This window comes from Camponotus floridanus, unplaced genomic scaffold, assembly GCF_003227725.1.
Source record: "Camponotus floridanus strain SB8 unplaced genomic scaffold, Cflo_v7.5 scaffold22, whole genome shotgun sequence".
Taxonomy (NCBI): Eukaryota; Metazoa; Arthropoda; class Insecta; order Hymenoptera; family Formicidae; genus Camponotus; species Camponotus floridanus.
This window is the reverse complement of record NW_020229348.1, coordinates 52,775-68,697: the sequence shown is the minus strand read 5'-3', so window position 1 is coordinate 68,697 and position 15,923 is coordinate 52,775. Positions and strand designations below refer to the sequence as shown.

The following is a 15,923-nucleotide window of genomic DNA, read 5'->3' as shown; positions in this document are numbered from 1 at the left end:
CAACATCAAAAAATTCTCTTCGAAATGTTTGCTTTTCTTCATTGTCGAAGAATGAAAATCTGTATTTATTCCTCTGTGTGTAATAAATAGATATTCATAAATACACTACGAAGAATATTATTATAAAACTCTTTTCTCATCCTGTTTTGCATTGCGTAGCAAGAGACAACAAATTGATATTGAATTGCAATGTGTTTTTTTTTCAGAAAATTTTCATGCATTCTTAATAATTTTGACTGTAGAAGAAAATCATCGTAATAAAATATTTTTCCTTTCTTCTTTCAGGGCTGAAAAGGAGGGTTAGGTTAAAAAAAAATAATAAAATTGAAAATAAGAAAACTAACGCGAAAGAAATGCTTATAAAGAAAACTACAATAAATCAAAACAAATATTTATAATGAATATTAATTTTTACAATTGCCACCTCTATATATGCATATTTATAAATAAAGAAAATAGTTTAAGATTTTTATTTAATAAATTAATTGGGGTATAAATTTATTCTGTCAATTATAAGTGATCTTGTGAAAACGATTTTTTCATTTCTCTTTTCTTACTGCAGATTTATTTATTTGATTTATTTATCATTAACGCGTTTAACTTTATTATATTCATCTTAATTAATTAATCAACTAATTAATTAATATATATAATTTTTTCAGTTTTCGATGATTCAAAGTGTTATATAATGCGCTCGATGAAAGAAATAGCTATATATATATTATTATATATAATCGCGTAAAAATATATTTTAAAAAAATGCGCATTTGTGAGAAAGACATACTATATATATATAGGATTTATTATTATATACAATGTATGTTTTTTGTTTTCACTCAAAAAATCATACATTTAAATTATGATTTGCTCTGAGATTCTCTTTCTCTCCCTTTCTAAATATAAAATTCTAATTCTGATCTGTCATTGACTATTAATATGATTCAGAAATTAAAGAAAAATTATACCATATATAAAATATAATTTCTCTAAAAAAATATCTAAAAACATATATTTTAAATTATACAAATTGCATTCTATCTTTCATGTATAAAACGATATATTTAAATGTTTGATGTACATTATATTTGTTTCGTGAGATCGTTACTAATCTACAGCTTGCATCGCTATCGGTACAATAATCATTATTGCATCTAAACGTTTTACTTCTAACAATAGGCTTTTTGCAAACATTTTCACTCAATCTATTTGGTATTACGCTATTATTATAACAACTATCGGAGCGAGGCAACATATTTATTGATTACATGAATAACATTAATTCGCGTCATGCATAAAAATTAATAATTAACCATTGTCATTTTATGACATATCTCCATTATAAATATTTCTAGTAACAGGATTTTATACTTCTCATCGCTTATAAAACTAATTTAAAATTTGCTTAGATAGGAATAATTTGATATTATTCCTCATTAACAATAATATAATATATTAGCAATAATTACTAATAGTCAACAATAATATCTTGTGATTTTCGGAATATATTTTCGAGTTATGATATTGCTTTTGCAGTCAGAAAAATGCTTTGCATTTGTCACTACATTAGTGTATTTTTTTCAGTCTAAGATTATGTTGATTGACATATTAAATAATGTTTCTATAGTGCCAAAGTAAAGATATAATATATATTATAATAAATTAATATCTCAAATATCTTGTATGATATTTGTAAAATATATAAAAATAATCGCGCGAATATTCATCGAATAAAATTATGTAGAGAAAATTAAGCTAACATATCACGGAATATTCACAGTTTACGTTATATGTATATTATAGAAACTTTTAATTATTACCTGATATTATTTTCTGATTATATCTTGTCTGAAGAAATTTTAATATATATACATATAGATGTTCATAAAAAATTATAAAGTCTTATCTTTATTATAAATACAGTTTAAAATTCTTTCAATAATTGTATATAGATAGATTCTCTTTACGCTTATATATTTCAGAAATATACTTTTATTTACCCTGCGACATGCATTTCCAGAAAATACTTTTGATGATAGAAAATGGAACGTATATGCATATATGTATATATATATATATATATATATATATATATATATATACATATATATATATATATATATATGATATATATATGATGCATATATGTATATGACTTATTTTTTACGTATATTACTTTCATTTTCAATTGTTCGAACATTGTTTTATCAAAACAATGTCGATGTTAAAAAATTGTTTTTCTTTCTTAGAATTTAAGACTCAGAAGATTTAAAATTCAAAGATAAAATAGGAGGAAATTATGGTAGAATATAGAAAAATTTTACGAAATTAGAATAAATTTCTGTCAACAATGTAACACTGACAATGAGACATTTCTCACGATAAAGATGTCGCAATAACACAATCGCTATATTATCGTTTATTATTAATCAACAATCGTTATATTATTAATAAAATTTTACGCAGTGTATATTTTTAGTAACTACTTTTGCAAGAGAAATAAAGCATCTCACTTCAGTTAAAGCTTGTTCTATTCTCCTTATTAAATATCAATAATAGCTTGATAATTTCTACTTTTATTATTTATTATTAGTGTTATTTATTATTAGTGTTTAAGCACAAATTATTTTCATCTACAAATTTTCAGTATATGTTAAAATTTATATTACAATATCGACTTTTTGTTGCGACATCTAAAAAGAAGTGGAAAAAATATGCCAGCTGTATTAGTGTTCCTAAGTACTCGTAAGTACTGAGATGAGAAGTTTAAACGAATAATCGTCTTGAATAATTGTCAAAAGAAATTCATCGTGCATTCACCTATTCGATATATTCGGATATTCATAACGACATATATATTATAATAAATTGTTTGTACATATAATATATATATGTACATATAATATATATATGTACATATATATATATATATATATATATATATATATATATATTACTGTATACGATGCAGTCGAATGCATAAAAAATGCACCTTTCTAAAATGGGTGATAAAACTTTCTACAACGCGCGAAGATTACATCGTCGATGCTTTAGAAGAGTTTTCATCACAGATCAGAATCATCTGATTAGATTAGATACGATCGGAGGTTGATGTCGAGATTTCGGCGGTCTTTATCGATCAACTATAACGCTATCCTCTCTTCTTCTTTCATTTAACGTTTAAATCTAAGTAAACTTATGGCGGTGATGGAGCTTGAAAGCACCTCTCAATTGCTCGTCACACGTTTGATCATCGTCCACAACCATTTTCAATTATTCAAGTCATAAGCCGCATCTTGCATGCATTTCTATATCTTGGCAAATTTCGCGGGTGTACTTGATATTATTCACAGAAACGATTTCACTATGTCTACAATACTGATATAGGTTCCGACTACGAGACCCAGTAATCCGAACACAATCAGGAATATGTTCTTGATTAGCAAGGCTTTGAGAAAACCGAAGTTCTTCTCCGGCCATAGTACGCATATATCGATAATCGCCGGGAAGGCGATGCCAAGGGCGGACAGACAGAGTGCGCCGAAGAGGGAAATGAATAAGCCGAGTCTGGGTATAGCAATCGCCAAGACGACTAAAAAAGAAAATAAAGATATGTTTTAAAGTTGAAAAAAGAATATTATTCGGAAATCTTTCAAAGTGCAATGTTTGAGACGTATCTACTTTTTTTATTATTTTTATTAATTTTTTTATTTTCTTACTAATATATTTGTAGTGTTATATATCGCGGAAAAATTGTTTCTCTTACGGAAATTTAGTACTTTTTTCAGTATTTTTTTTTTATTAATTTTTGAAATATTTTGTATGTACCAACCTTAGACATTTAGATGTTACTTACATGTCGCCAATGTAACACCGGTCCGACAAACGTACTCCCATAAAATTTTGCGATTCTTTATTCGAGGGTTCAGATAGGTATTCCATATAATTTCAACAGGCACGTAAGCTTGTAAGGCATACGTTATGAATATGGCAATCGCGAACATGATCTTAATACTTTGAGACATACTGCAAATAAAAAATATAAGAAAAATACACAGATGAAAAATATAATTCCTTTATAATATAATAAAAAATAACATAGCTTCTTTCATTCTAAATTAGATTTAATTAATATATATTCGACAAGTTTTTATCAAATAGATATTTTCTCATACGGAAGAATATTGTAGAAAATGGAGTCAACGATACTTTACAGCAAGAGTAAAAATAAAATAATATAATATTATAATATTTCCGTCATCTTGATATTAAAATATGATTGTTTTGTTTCACTTACATTTCTTCCTGTGGTAGATTAAAGGTGACACTCCCCTTCGCTTCGGATCCATACTTCACGTAGCCAAAAAATCCAATGATTATATATAAAATAACGATCACAGTCATTCCTATATTTAATACGCCAAAATAGCCGCCGAAATTTTGTGGAGTCTTCATATTGTTCTCCAAGGCTATAATCTATGCAACAATAATATACATTGTTTATTTTGAATAAATCGTAATAATGATGATACAAATAAATAAGTCGAATTTTTCCCTTGTTTTTTCTTGCATAGAAAGTATCTCAAAATGGCCAGTAATATGTTTGAAATTTTAAATTTTAATATCACACTTTAATACTTTTTTTTAGAAATAATGATTAAAAAATAAGATTCAAATTAGGACACAAAAAAAATTTAACTTCAAAAATATTTCGGGACAGCGATTATAAATAATTGTACGTGATAACATTTACTGATGCTTTTGCATATTCATATGTCAATTTCAGTCTCTTGTACGTATATAAAAAATTCCTCGATGAAAGATGAGATTGACAACACTGTCTAAGAAAAATATCTTCCTCCAGATACTTACCACACCGACGGCTTCTAATGCAAATAACGTCGTTCCAAAATAGAGGGAAAAGTTTCTTAATGTACCAAACATATCCCTTTCGCTCATCGATGGTAGATCATCAAACATGTACGATAGAACCATGCCGAGTCCGACGAGCGTAATAAGATTCGCTAGCGTGGAAAATGGTGCCAATAACTTCAGATTTCTAATGTAGTTGATCAATATCAGCGGAACCAACAAAATAAGCATATGGATCGAAATATCCAAAGGTCTCCAGTAGTAATCTGTCACCTGTGTCCATCAGGAAAAATTAGAATTGAATGCACTACTACAACCTCCGATAGTGATTTTATTATAAAATTGTATTTAATTGTACTTAATTGTTTGCGACAGGTGTTTTTTTGATAGCGTGTATCACAGAATATTAAATCTCGATTTCTTTTATTGCAATTCTTTTATTTATTTACCTCTTGTATATTTCGTGCTACAAATACAATATAAACGCAGCAAATTCCCAATTGGTATGTTACCATAAACACATCTATGAATCCTCTGGAAATAATAGCACTTTTTTAAGATCATTCTTATTACAATTTATAGCTGCGAACTCGTGCATGTCTTTTTAATATAAAACCGATTGAAATTAATCATATATTTCTCTTTTTTGTGTCGCAATTAATCAATTTTTTAAATTTATATATAAATGTAGTGGCAGAACAACGCATTTAATATATGTATTTTAAAAGTAAAAAAAAATATATATATAACAATTATGTCCTTAATATTTTAATTAATCGATAATAATTCTTTATTCAAAAGAGAAATACAGGCATAATAATATAAGCTAAATCAATTTAAATGGCTGCTAATTATAATAAATTATAATAATATATATTTTATGTAAATTATCTGCAATTATTTTAAAGGAAACATTATTTATTTTGTCTGCTCGCACATCGCGATAAAGAGATCAAGTGTTTTATACACGTTATTATTTTCTGCTTATTTATTATTTTTTATGAAGAAAAATTAGAATAAAAAAATAAGATATAATCGCGTACAACTATTTCATCTACATGGTACCATGTTGTGTCGACTTGTTGTAGAGCAAGCAGAAGGTACTTACGGTGCATACGGCGCGAACCATCTCATGAATCGAGGACCTTGCTCAAGGGCGTACTTCATACTATATGGGTAGCTCAATATAGGAACTCTTAACCGTTTACACAATTTGTACTGCGCCTTTATGAGTACGTGTAAGCAGTAGGTACACAACACTCCTATGATTATCGTAGCTATGACACCGACCAGAAGACCGCTATTACAAAATGCGTTTGGCATCGCTAGAATTCCCGTACCGAGACTTCCTTTCAGCAAGTGAACCAAGGTTTCAAAATTTCTGAAACAAAAGAAAATTTCTGGTGATGCGAAACAAAAGCCAGAAGTTATAGAAGATTTTTCGATATTACACTCTCTCATTTTTGTTAATAAATTTTAAATATAATTTTTTCTCCTTGATTAAATTTTAAAGAATGCGCTAAAAGGGAGAATGATCTTCTTCAATATTCGTAGTTTGACATCTTAATTATATTTTGCTCTTGTAATTTGTGAGAAGAATAAGCAACATAGCGGAAATGACATTGAATTTCACAAGAGACAATGTATTGTTACGTGTTTTTAAAAATAATATTATCTTTAAATATAAGTGATTAATTATAATTTGCACTCACGTAGTGGGATTTGGTACATTCCGATGTTGATGGGGGTCATAATTCTCTGCATCTGTGATATCTGGAGAATTTGGAGGTGCTATGGCTTCGGTATCATTTTCAACGTTTGGAGATGATGTGGTTTCAATGATAGTTGTAACAATTTCCTTGTCATTCCTGTGTATAAGTTTTTACATATCATATTGACATTTCACATCATTACGAATACCGAATAATACATACATATATATATATATATATATATATATATATATATATATATATATATATAGAGAGAGAGAGAGAGAGAGAGAGAGAGAGAGAGAGAGATAATAGATAATATCAAATTTTCACTGTAACCAAAGGTGTTGTTAAAATTAAGAAATTAAAATTTCAATCTTCTTCAAGTTAAAAAGATCTTTTTTAATAAAAATTTTTAATCAAAAATAACTTAATCATAAAAATTTAAGTTTTTCGATACATATTCAATATATTATTTAATGGAGTCGTACCTATGGGCGTTTTCATTGGAGACGATCAGCTCCAAACGTACATTTTCTAGCTGCTTGTCCGCCATTTTCATACAAATTTCCTCATACAATATTTTTGTTCTGTAAAAATATTTATATCCGTTCTTCTTCAATTAATCACGCTAATACATTCACATTGCAATGATATGTAAACGAGTAAACATTAATTTTGTGTAATTATTGTGCGACACAATGTTTAAGTTAAAATAATATACGAAGTAGAAGATATGAGAACCTATAACGGACTGTATTAATCCAAGTATTACTTATGTTATGTTATATTATTATGTTTTTTATTTTTGTTTTACTCTCTCACAATAACATATGCGTGTGATTTTCCCATTGACTTCGAACCATTGGTTCCGATATTTTGTTAGAAATTCGTTAGATAATAAAAAAAAAAATAATTATATGTAAAATAATAAAAATTGCAATCGACACATCGTACTTAGATAGCTGTACTTATTAAAGAATACATGTACTTATTAAAGATGTGAGAATTGATTCACGTCAATGGGACAGTCTGGTACATTAAACCTTTAATCAATTGACGGATGTAGAGCAATGGAATAAAACAAAAATGTCAATTGCGAATCTGTTATACGCGAGTTTAACGCATTCTTTACGATGTGATTGTTCTTAATTATTGCATTGAGGTCAAATGCAACTTGAGGTTAATTTACTGAAGGTTGCACTTGATATCCTCGCACTTCGCTATTTACGCCTTTGACTATTTCACATTGTTGAACCAAACGATTGATCTCGCGCCGCGAGGGGACAAAGTCTATTCTCTTAAAATACACACCCGTTTTTAGCAGCGTATACAACGATATATATTTTTTGATATTTAAAAATAGATACGTCTAAAAAATAGATGCGTTTAAATTAATTATCACAGAGATTATTCTAGAATAAAATTTTAATGTATAAATATACATGTGTTTGATTATTTAATATTGCTTTTTAATATTACTTGATAATTAATTAGACTATATAAAGTAACGCTATGCACTGCATTTATAAACATGTTCAAACATGTTCAATAATAGCTGAATAATATAAGAACACAAACATCTAATTTTACGAGGAAGCGTTTCTGTTCTAATGTCACGGCCGCGATAGAAATATCCAGGAAAAAGGAAATATTATCTAATTGGCACAGATTGCTTCAAGACAGTGTGTTCTATTCATGATAAGACAAATTACACCGTTGAATGTTGTAGCTACAATAACGAATGTAATTTGAATAAAATTCAAGTAGATGTAATTTATCGAAATGTGTACTTTATCAATTCTGTACGTAAATAAAATAAAAAATATATAATAAAAAATATATTTGCGTATATACAGGATGTAAATGAATACCTGTTACATATTTCTAGGGTATGTAGAGAGTTCAAAGTAGACCAACTTTTAATAAGGAACTCATGTCCGGAAATGCACTGTTTGCGAGCTGCAGACTGGAACTGTTAGTATGTTCAGTATATTAGGAATAATTCTCATAATAACTTTATTTGCTTACATTATACTACAAAAATATTTAGGAATGTCAAAACAGATGATTACAATAATTGCTCATAATTACGACCACCAACTTCGATGCATTGCACCTGCAAAGCACGTTCTGGTACACTCTTTCAAAAATGTTAGGCATCATTTGGATTTCTTACGTGTTACGCATTCTGGCCGCAGCGCAAATCCAAATGATGTCTAACATTTTTAATAGAGTGTGCTTTGCCAGAATATGCTTCGCAGGTGCAATACTAGCAACGAAGTTGGTGGTCGTCATTACAAACAATTATTGTAGCCCTCTGTATGGACATTTTTGTAGTGTGACGTAAGCAAACAAAGTTATTATGAGAATTATTCCTAATACTGAACATACTAACAGTTCCAGTCTGCAGTTCGCAAACGGTGCGTTTCCGGACATGAGTTTCTTATTAAAAGTTAGTCTACTTTGAATCCTCTATATGCCCTAGAAGTTTGTAACAGGTATTCATTTACACTCTGTATTATTATAATGTTTATGTCTATAGATTTATCTTGGATATATTTCATATAATTTCTCATCAATATTTATTATTGTCCGTCAAGTTTTTACCTAAATATCATCAAATCTACTATCTTTTATTTCAAAATTTATTTGCATTTAGTTGCAAATTCTTTAATGGATTCTGTGAAATTATAGGACTCACCTGTTATAGTCCTAATCAACTTTTAATATTTCAGCCGCTGGCATAGGTTGTAATTTCCTCCGTTTGCAGTTTATGCCTACAACGAAAACCAAACAAAAATTCGCGTTAGTATAATGCAATTCTATTAACCCTAATGATTATTCCGTCAAACATTTTGAAAAAAAAATACAGATATATCGCGATTATTAACACACACATACACAATTATCCAAATGTTATATTAATAATGTTATGTTAGTAATTAATTATAGAAAACGTACATATTATATAATTTGTTAGCGTGAATGAATATTCGTTCAAGCGCGTATTGAATATATAAAAGCGGGGGAAGAGGGGAGAAAAATAGGGTTTAAGTATTGTAATCGATCCTCCTAATTCTTACTTCCTCGACGCACATCGGGGGGACCTGACGAGTTATGTAGCTTCATGCTTGGGATAATGTGGCTGGAATATGCCCGATGTACTAATTTTAGAGAGAGCATCGAAAGGGTTCTCTTTGCCAACGGGAATTATCTTGACAGGTATTTCAGAAGAGAACGTGAGAAACAGTGACGCGGATATAAACGAGTCTGCAACGCTATAATTAAAGAAGAAAATGTATTTACAAGTACTTTTACATCGTGTCATTATATATTCATAAGTAAATAAGTAAATTACGTTAATAAATAAATAAGTAATCATTGTTGTTTAGATCCTTTTACAAGAACTTTTAAATGTTCATAAAATGCATAAGCTAGTGCAAGTCGAACAAATTGTAAAATTCAATAATAAATTTATATCTCTTTTGCAATAAATAATATGTAACAAATCGCAAATTTATAAAGTATGGCAAATAAAAGTCAAGTCAATACATAAAGTAACATTGTGTTCTTCTGCTATAAATAACATTTCATAAGGAGATAAATTATATGATAAATTATACGAATATTATGATATATTTTTAGTTATATTTTTCGAAATAAAAAAATACAAAAAATAAATTGAAAGAAAATATTTAAAAATTAATCTTTACGAGACAAAATGCATGTGTAGTTTTCACAAAGCTGATAGCTTAACTTAAAATAATACATATTAGAATACAGCTTCATACAACTGCATTGAAAGCATTGCAGTCAGTACTCTTCCATTCATTTCGTTCAATCTATTGAGTTCTGCGTTGAGGCGCATTGTTAAATTTATCCGATGTAAATTGGAATGGAAAAGAAATTAAGAAATATGCACTTTTTAAATGCAGACGATTAAATTAATTGTTAAAATTGTTCGTTCGAAAATGCGAGAGAATAGTTCAATAGCAATTAAATAGCAATTAAAACGGATTATTTTATTTTTCGTTATTTCTTAGATTTATTAATATCAATATTATACAATACAGATTTAGTAATATTAATATATTTTTCTTGATCACAAGTTAAAATATGTTAAAATTAATGTTGATTTAAGAAACCAAATCTTATAAAATTTTCTTATAAATTTTAATTATGAAAAATTTAATTTAATGATAAAATAAAATAAAATTAATTAAATAAAATACATTTTAAAATTATTTTTGTCAAAATAAAGTACAAACTATACATAATGCGATAGCGATACAGAGGATAAACAATGAGAAAGTTTTTGTTACACAATTGGAAAATTTATTACTGCTATTGAAGGATCCTCAATATCAATTGAATCGAATAAATGATTAAATGCTAGTTTATTAAGTAATAGTTCCCTCATCGATCTTAATAATGGTCACTTAATCGTTTATAATATAAGGATTTATTTAATTAAAGAGCTTTGGAATAAATATTTGCTCTGACTCGTTCTGACAGGTGTAACAGCTTCCAAAGATATTTGGCAATTGTTCTTATCATTATTTTATTAATACAATTTAATTTTATAAATATGGTTAATTCATGCAATATTCAAACCGTTGCACGATAATTAATAAAAACTGGTGAACATTAAATAAATTTGAACATTAAATAAATTTCATAAATCGAGATATATTTTTGTTCCCGTACACACAAACTATATTTCTTTATGCGGGTAAAATTATCTTCTTTATTTTTTTTTACAAAAAATTTTTACTTGTGAGAATTATAAATTGTATACTAAAATAAATTAATATATTTTTATTTCATTTTTTTTAGATTTTGAACATTCTTAAGTGTAAACGTTACTATGTATGTGTATGGATTTTGTTTCATACAATCTTATATTTAAATCAATTATATTTGTTATCTTATATTGCGCATAAATTAATATACGAAGAAATTAATAGACGTAATGAATTACATTACACGACATGATTAAATGAATAACATTCTAAGCAAATCTATATTAATATCAGTATAAATATGATGCGTCCAGTATATCATACATGTGCTTATATAATAAAATCTTGATTTTAGCATCATCAATATAGTTATGCGATATTTCGAAAAGATGATAATATATCACATATTCACAATACTTTTATATAAAATTCTATGATTCATCACAATATAATATAAAATTTAATAAATCGTACAAATTATATATAAAAAATATTGAATTAACTAGTTTGAATAATGACGTTTGGCAATCATTTGAACGACATTGAAAGAAAATCTGTCATCATCGGTGATATAATAGTTAATCGTTAGATACATTGTTAATAATGCAGATCGATATTGAATATATAGTTATGATTAACGAATATATAATTAGGGTTGAAAAAATGTATCAATTATGACGATGTTATAGCAACATGAGAAAATAGAATAAAAAGGGATAAAATTCACATCTTTTGAAAATGATGTATCACTGTCAAAATAATTTATATTCGCCGTTTGTTTCGGACATAAATTTTGTGCTTGTTTCTGGTGCGCGCGTTGGAACTCAACTTACCGAATTAAATGCATCCGTAAACGCGACGGCAACCCTCGGCGGATGTAAAGCCGATTCTCTGTAAGCCGAGGAGGCTAACTACCTAGTAGTTGGCAGTTAGTGCGTCAGCGACTGAGGATGTCTAGCGACTGTCCCGCACCATTTCAATTTCCACTGTGGTATACGCATTCGGTAGCAACATATAGCAACTCGTCACGTGATACACGGCTAGTTAAAACGACTTCTCATAAATGCACGCGAGCAATGATTTAGCCACCGTAAGTCAATCTCGCGCTGTGTACTTTGCATCATAGATCCGTACGAAAGGATTCGAAAAAATACGAATCATCGATTAATTTGGTGCAATTTAAAGTGTTATACGAGCAAAGTCTTAAACAAAGTTTAAATCTCATTCGGCAGTAATTGTTCTTTTTATAAGAATTGCTTGAAGATTAATTAACCACATTCTTAATTTAATAAAATTCTTAATTTAATAAAAAATCTCTATAAAAAATATAATGCTCTTACATAACACATAACATAAAATATTAATATCCCATGATATGTTTCAAAAATACTCTCTTTGATATAAGATATTTAATATAAAAAATAATATTAATATTATGCGTTCCCACAATAAAAAATATAAATTAATTAATTAATCCAAATACGTGAGCAGTACAATATATGTTTATGTGTTGGTGATACGCACGAGATGCGAAGATTCATGCGATCAGTGCACGTGCTACATTAAAGCACGTAAATAATAGTGATTGGCGCGAGGAAGTATACTCTCTATGCGAATATATAACTGAATATTATGTATAATTAGTAACTCATTTCTCGTATTTTGAGATCTTTGTTTATTACATAATAATTTTAAAATTTAGTACATTTTGAAAAATTTTTATAACAATTGTTTTTATCGAAATATATATATATCACTTCTCTTGCATAGTATTTTACATATATACAGAGACTAATGACAAATGTTGTGACACAAGTTCATTATCTTTCAATTCTCTCTGTTACCATTATTTTACTCACCGAGATAAAATCAATGTTTTGACGACTTCAGTTATATCATTCACACGAGACAATAAGTGACTAATTAATATCTAGGCTTAAATCAATATTTTTATGAAAGTATCAACATTTATTTTTACGAGAGCTCGAAACTTTTCGCATTACATAAGTATTTCGCGACGGAAGAGTAAAATTTTCGACCTTCAAGATATTTATGTAATCTGTATCTATTGGTTAATCTGTGGAAAAGCCGCGAGGAAGTTTCGCTTCAAATAATAGCGAAGAATTTGGCCGCTAAAATTAGAGTCAGAGGAGTGTCATTTATTGACGATGCTGACAGATTAGGTGAAGCATAATCAATAAAGTATATATGTCGAAGAAGATACATAATAAAATATAATTTACATGAGTATAGTAGTACACAAGCATATCGATTGAATTTAAATGCTTTCCCTAATTATTATTTATTAATTATTATCATTTACTAATTATTATTATTATTTACTAATTATCGTTATTTATTATTATTTTAATTAAATATATGATTTATATTTCTTTAAAAAAAAGAGACTCTACAAATTATTTATGAAACTTATTATAATTAATAATGTTACATATATGTATATCGAATCTCTGACGTTTGTTTTATAAAATACATGAATAAACAGAAATTGATTTTTCACTGAATTCTCAGGAAACTTATCTTTTAATACAAAATCTAGTTTTAATCTCTCATGAAATATATTTTGAATTGGCTAAATTCTCTTCAAATTTTAAATGCCAGCGATTAAAAGTTGTCTGTTGCTACTATAAGATTTTGTCTAGCAATTCAATGGCTTAAACTTGAAAATAAATTTCGCGTAATAAACTTACGTTAGAACTCTCTTAAGATTCGCGTCAGATTGACGTCGACGAGATTACGTAAGTCAAACGTATCGTTGTCGCTGCATTTTTCCATGGCGTTTTTGATCGATAATCCAAGGATTATTCTTTCCTCGTATCTAATAAAATGTTCTATAAGGTCTGTAAAATTCAACTCTCATGTTTCAACTTAAAATTTAATTTATTATAATGATTTCATAAATGATAATAAACTTTAAAACTTACATAAGTGATATAATTAAAAATCGAATTTATATAATTTTATTTTTCTTGACACAATGATTTTTAGCGGCTTTGGTAGACTATGAAACTACGACAGATTAACAATATACTATAAATTGATACTGAACAATATAACAAATTGATAACAATTTTTTAGAGGATATATATGACTTTAATATAAAAAATATTTTCTCTTTTCATTATTTTAGAAGTATATTATAGCACATTATATCAAATATATTCTCACAAATCTCCTTGTTTCTCAAAATATATGAGAAAGCATATCATTATTTTAAAAATTCCTATAAGAAAAAATTGTGAATATATTTTAACGTTTATAATATGCGAAATTTTGAATATCTTCATAAGAGAAAATATTGCGTAGATATTACACCGAAAGATTGAGAAACTTGTGGTCTAGAATGATTACGACCGCAAGTAGCATTATTATTATTAGTTGCGGTCAACTGCTAAATCTAAACACATGCTAGATCTATTTTACGAATGAAACGGTGCATTAATTAACGATTATAACCCTTTGAAACTTACGTTCGAGCTTATCAGGTATGAGCGAAATCCGTTCGAGGCACTTTATCACAGGTTATAACGCATATGATAAGCTACGATTGAGGGATGAAGGACGCGATGCGCTAACTCGTGTGTGTATATGTATGTATGGGTGTTCTACCCCCCGCATCAACCCCTTGACCACGCATTTGGTTAGGTGTATGTGCAACGAGAAAATGTACTGGTTGTGGCGGTCTTTCGATGCCTTTCTGTCTGTGAAAATTAACGGATTCTCTTTGGGTCACGCGGGGGGTAACTACCCTTTTCGCGATCCATACCATAGTAATTTCCAGGGACATCTGGTAGCAGGTAGTATAAGCAGTTCACCAGACTTGCGCATGGAGTGTTTGTTCGGTTCTACTGACTGATCAAAGTAGGTTGTATATTGATAAGGTGAAAGTAGCATAATAAGTCTATAAAGATAAAATAATATAATTGTTTAAAAAACAGAGAAAAATAAACATTAAAATATAACAAAATTCTTTTCTGTTTTAATAAATATATGCATATAACAAATTCTGGAAATGTACAAGCTTTTCAAAAAGTTAAAACAAATCTCACTCTTTTTCTCTCTTATTTTGCCCTAATAAATTCTATTTTCATAAATAAAATATTTAATTTTATTGAGAACAAATAGTTAATATTTCAGAAAAAAAATATTTTAGCTTCTATAAAGATTTATCAATTATTTTCCATTCATTATTATGACCGTGTCATCACTGTCACAAGCGAAATAAAATAAGAGAGCATATATAATAAATATGTCTGATGATATTTCATTAAAAATGTTCTCTACTCCTAAATATGAACAAATAATTATAAAAATAATTCATGAGAAAAAGTATCTACGCAATTATCTGTGGCATGCAATATAACAACTCATAACTAAATATTTTGCCGGCTCAAGAAGAAGAAAATACTTCGCTACGTGTGTTTTAAGCATACAATAATATGATATTCATTTGTATATAATCAATATTGATAGTCTGGAGACGAATCTATGTGAAATAAAGACAACACGAGATGGCATTGATGAATGTGTTTGACTTGTATCACTGGAATATCGATTCTTTCTTACGTAACATTCT

General features: G+C 28.1%; 1 protein-coding gene across 4 annotated transcripts; it reads right to left on the bottom strand.

Moving 5' to 3' along the window:
- Window positions 1–2,983: 2,983 nt before the first annotated feature.
- Window positions 2,984–15,257, bottom strand: LOC105253768 (proton-coupled amino acid transporter-like protein CG1139). 4 transcript variants are annotated; one of them, XM_011262047.3, is made up of 11 exons: window positions 12,160–12,312; window positions 9,668–9,862; window positions 9,286–9,361; window positions 7,073–7,171; window positions 6,582–6,737; window positions 5,978–6,250; window positions 5,319–5,403; window positions 4,870–5,142; window positions 4,295–4,473; window positions 3,854–4,023; window positions 2,984–3,589 (listed from the first exon to the last, which is right to left on the bottom strand). In XM_011262047.3, exons 4-11 carry the CDS (start codon window positions 7,141–7,143, stop codon window positions 3,345–3,347), a joined length of 1,452 nt encoding a protein of 483 aa, XP_011260349.1. In that variant the 5' UTR covers window positions 7,144–7,171; window positions 9,286–9,361; window positions 9,668–9,862; window positions 12,160–12,312; the 3' UTR covers window positions 2,984–3,344. The 4 variants fall into 4 exon arrangements, with proteins under 4 accessions (XP_011260349.1, XP_011260364.1, XP_011260341.1 ...); XM_011262062.3 differs by lacking the exons at window positions 9,668–9,862; window positions 12,160–12,312 and adding an exon at window positions 14,818–15,257; XM_011262039.3 differs by lacking the exon at window positions 9,668–9,862 and having other exon boundaries at window positions 12,160–12,325.
- Window positions 15,258–15,923: the final 666 nt, after the last annotated feature.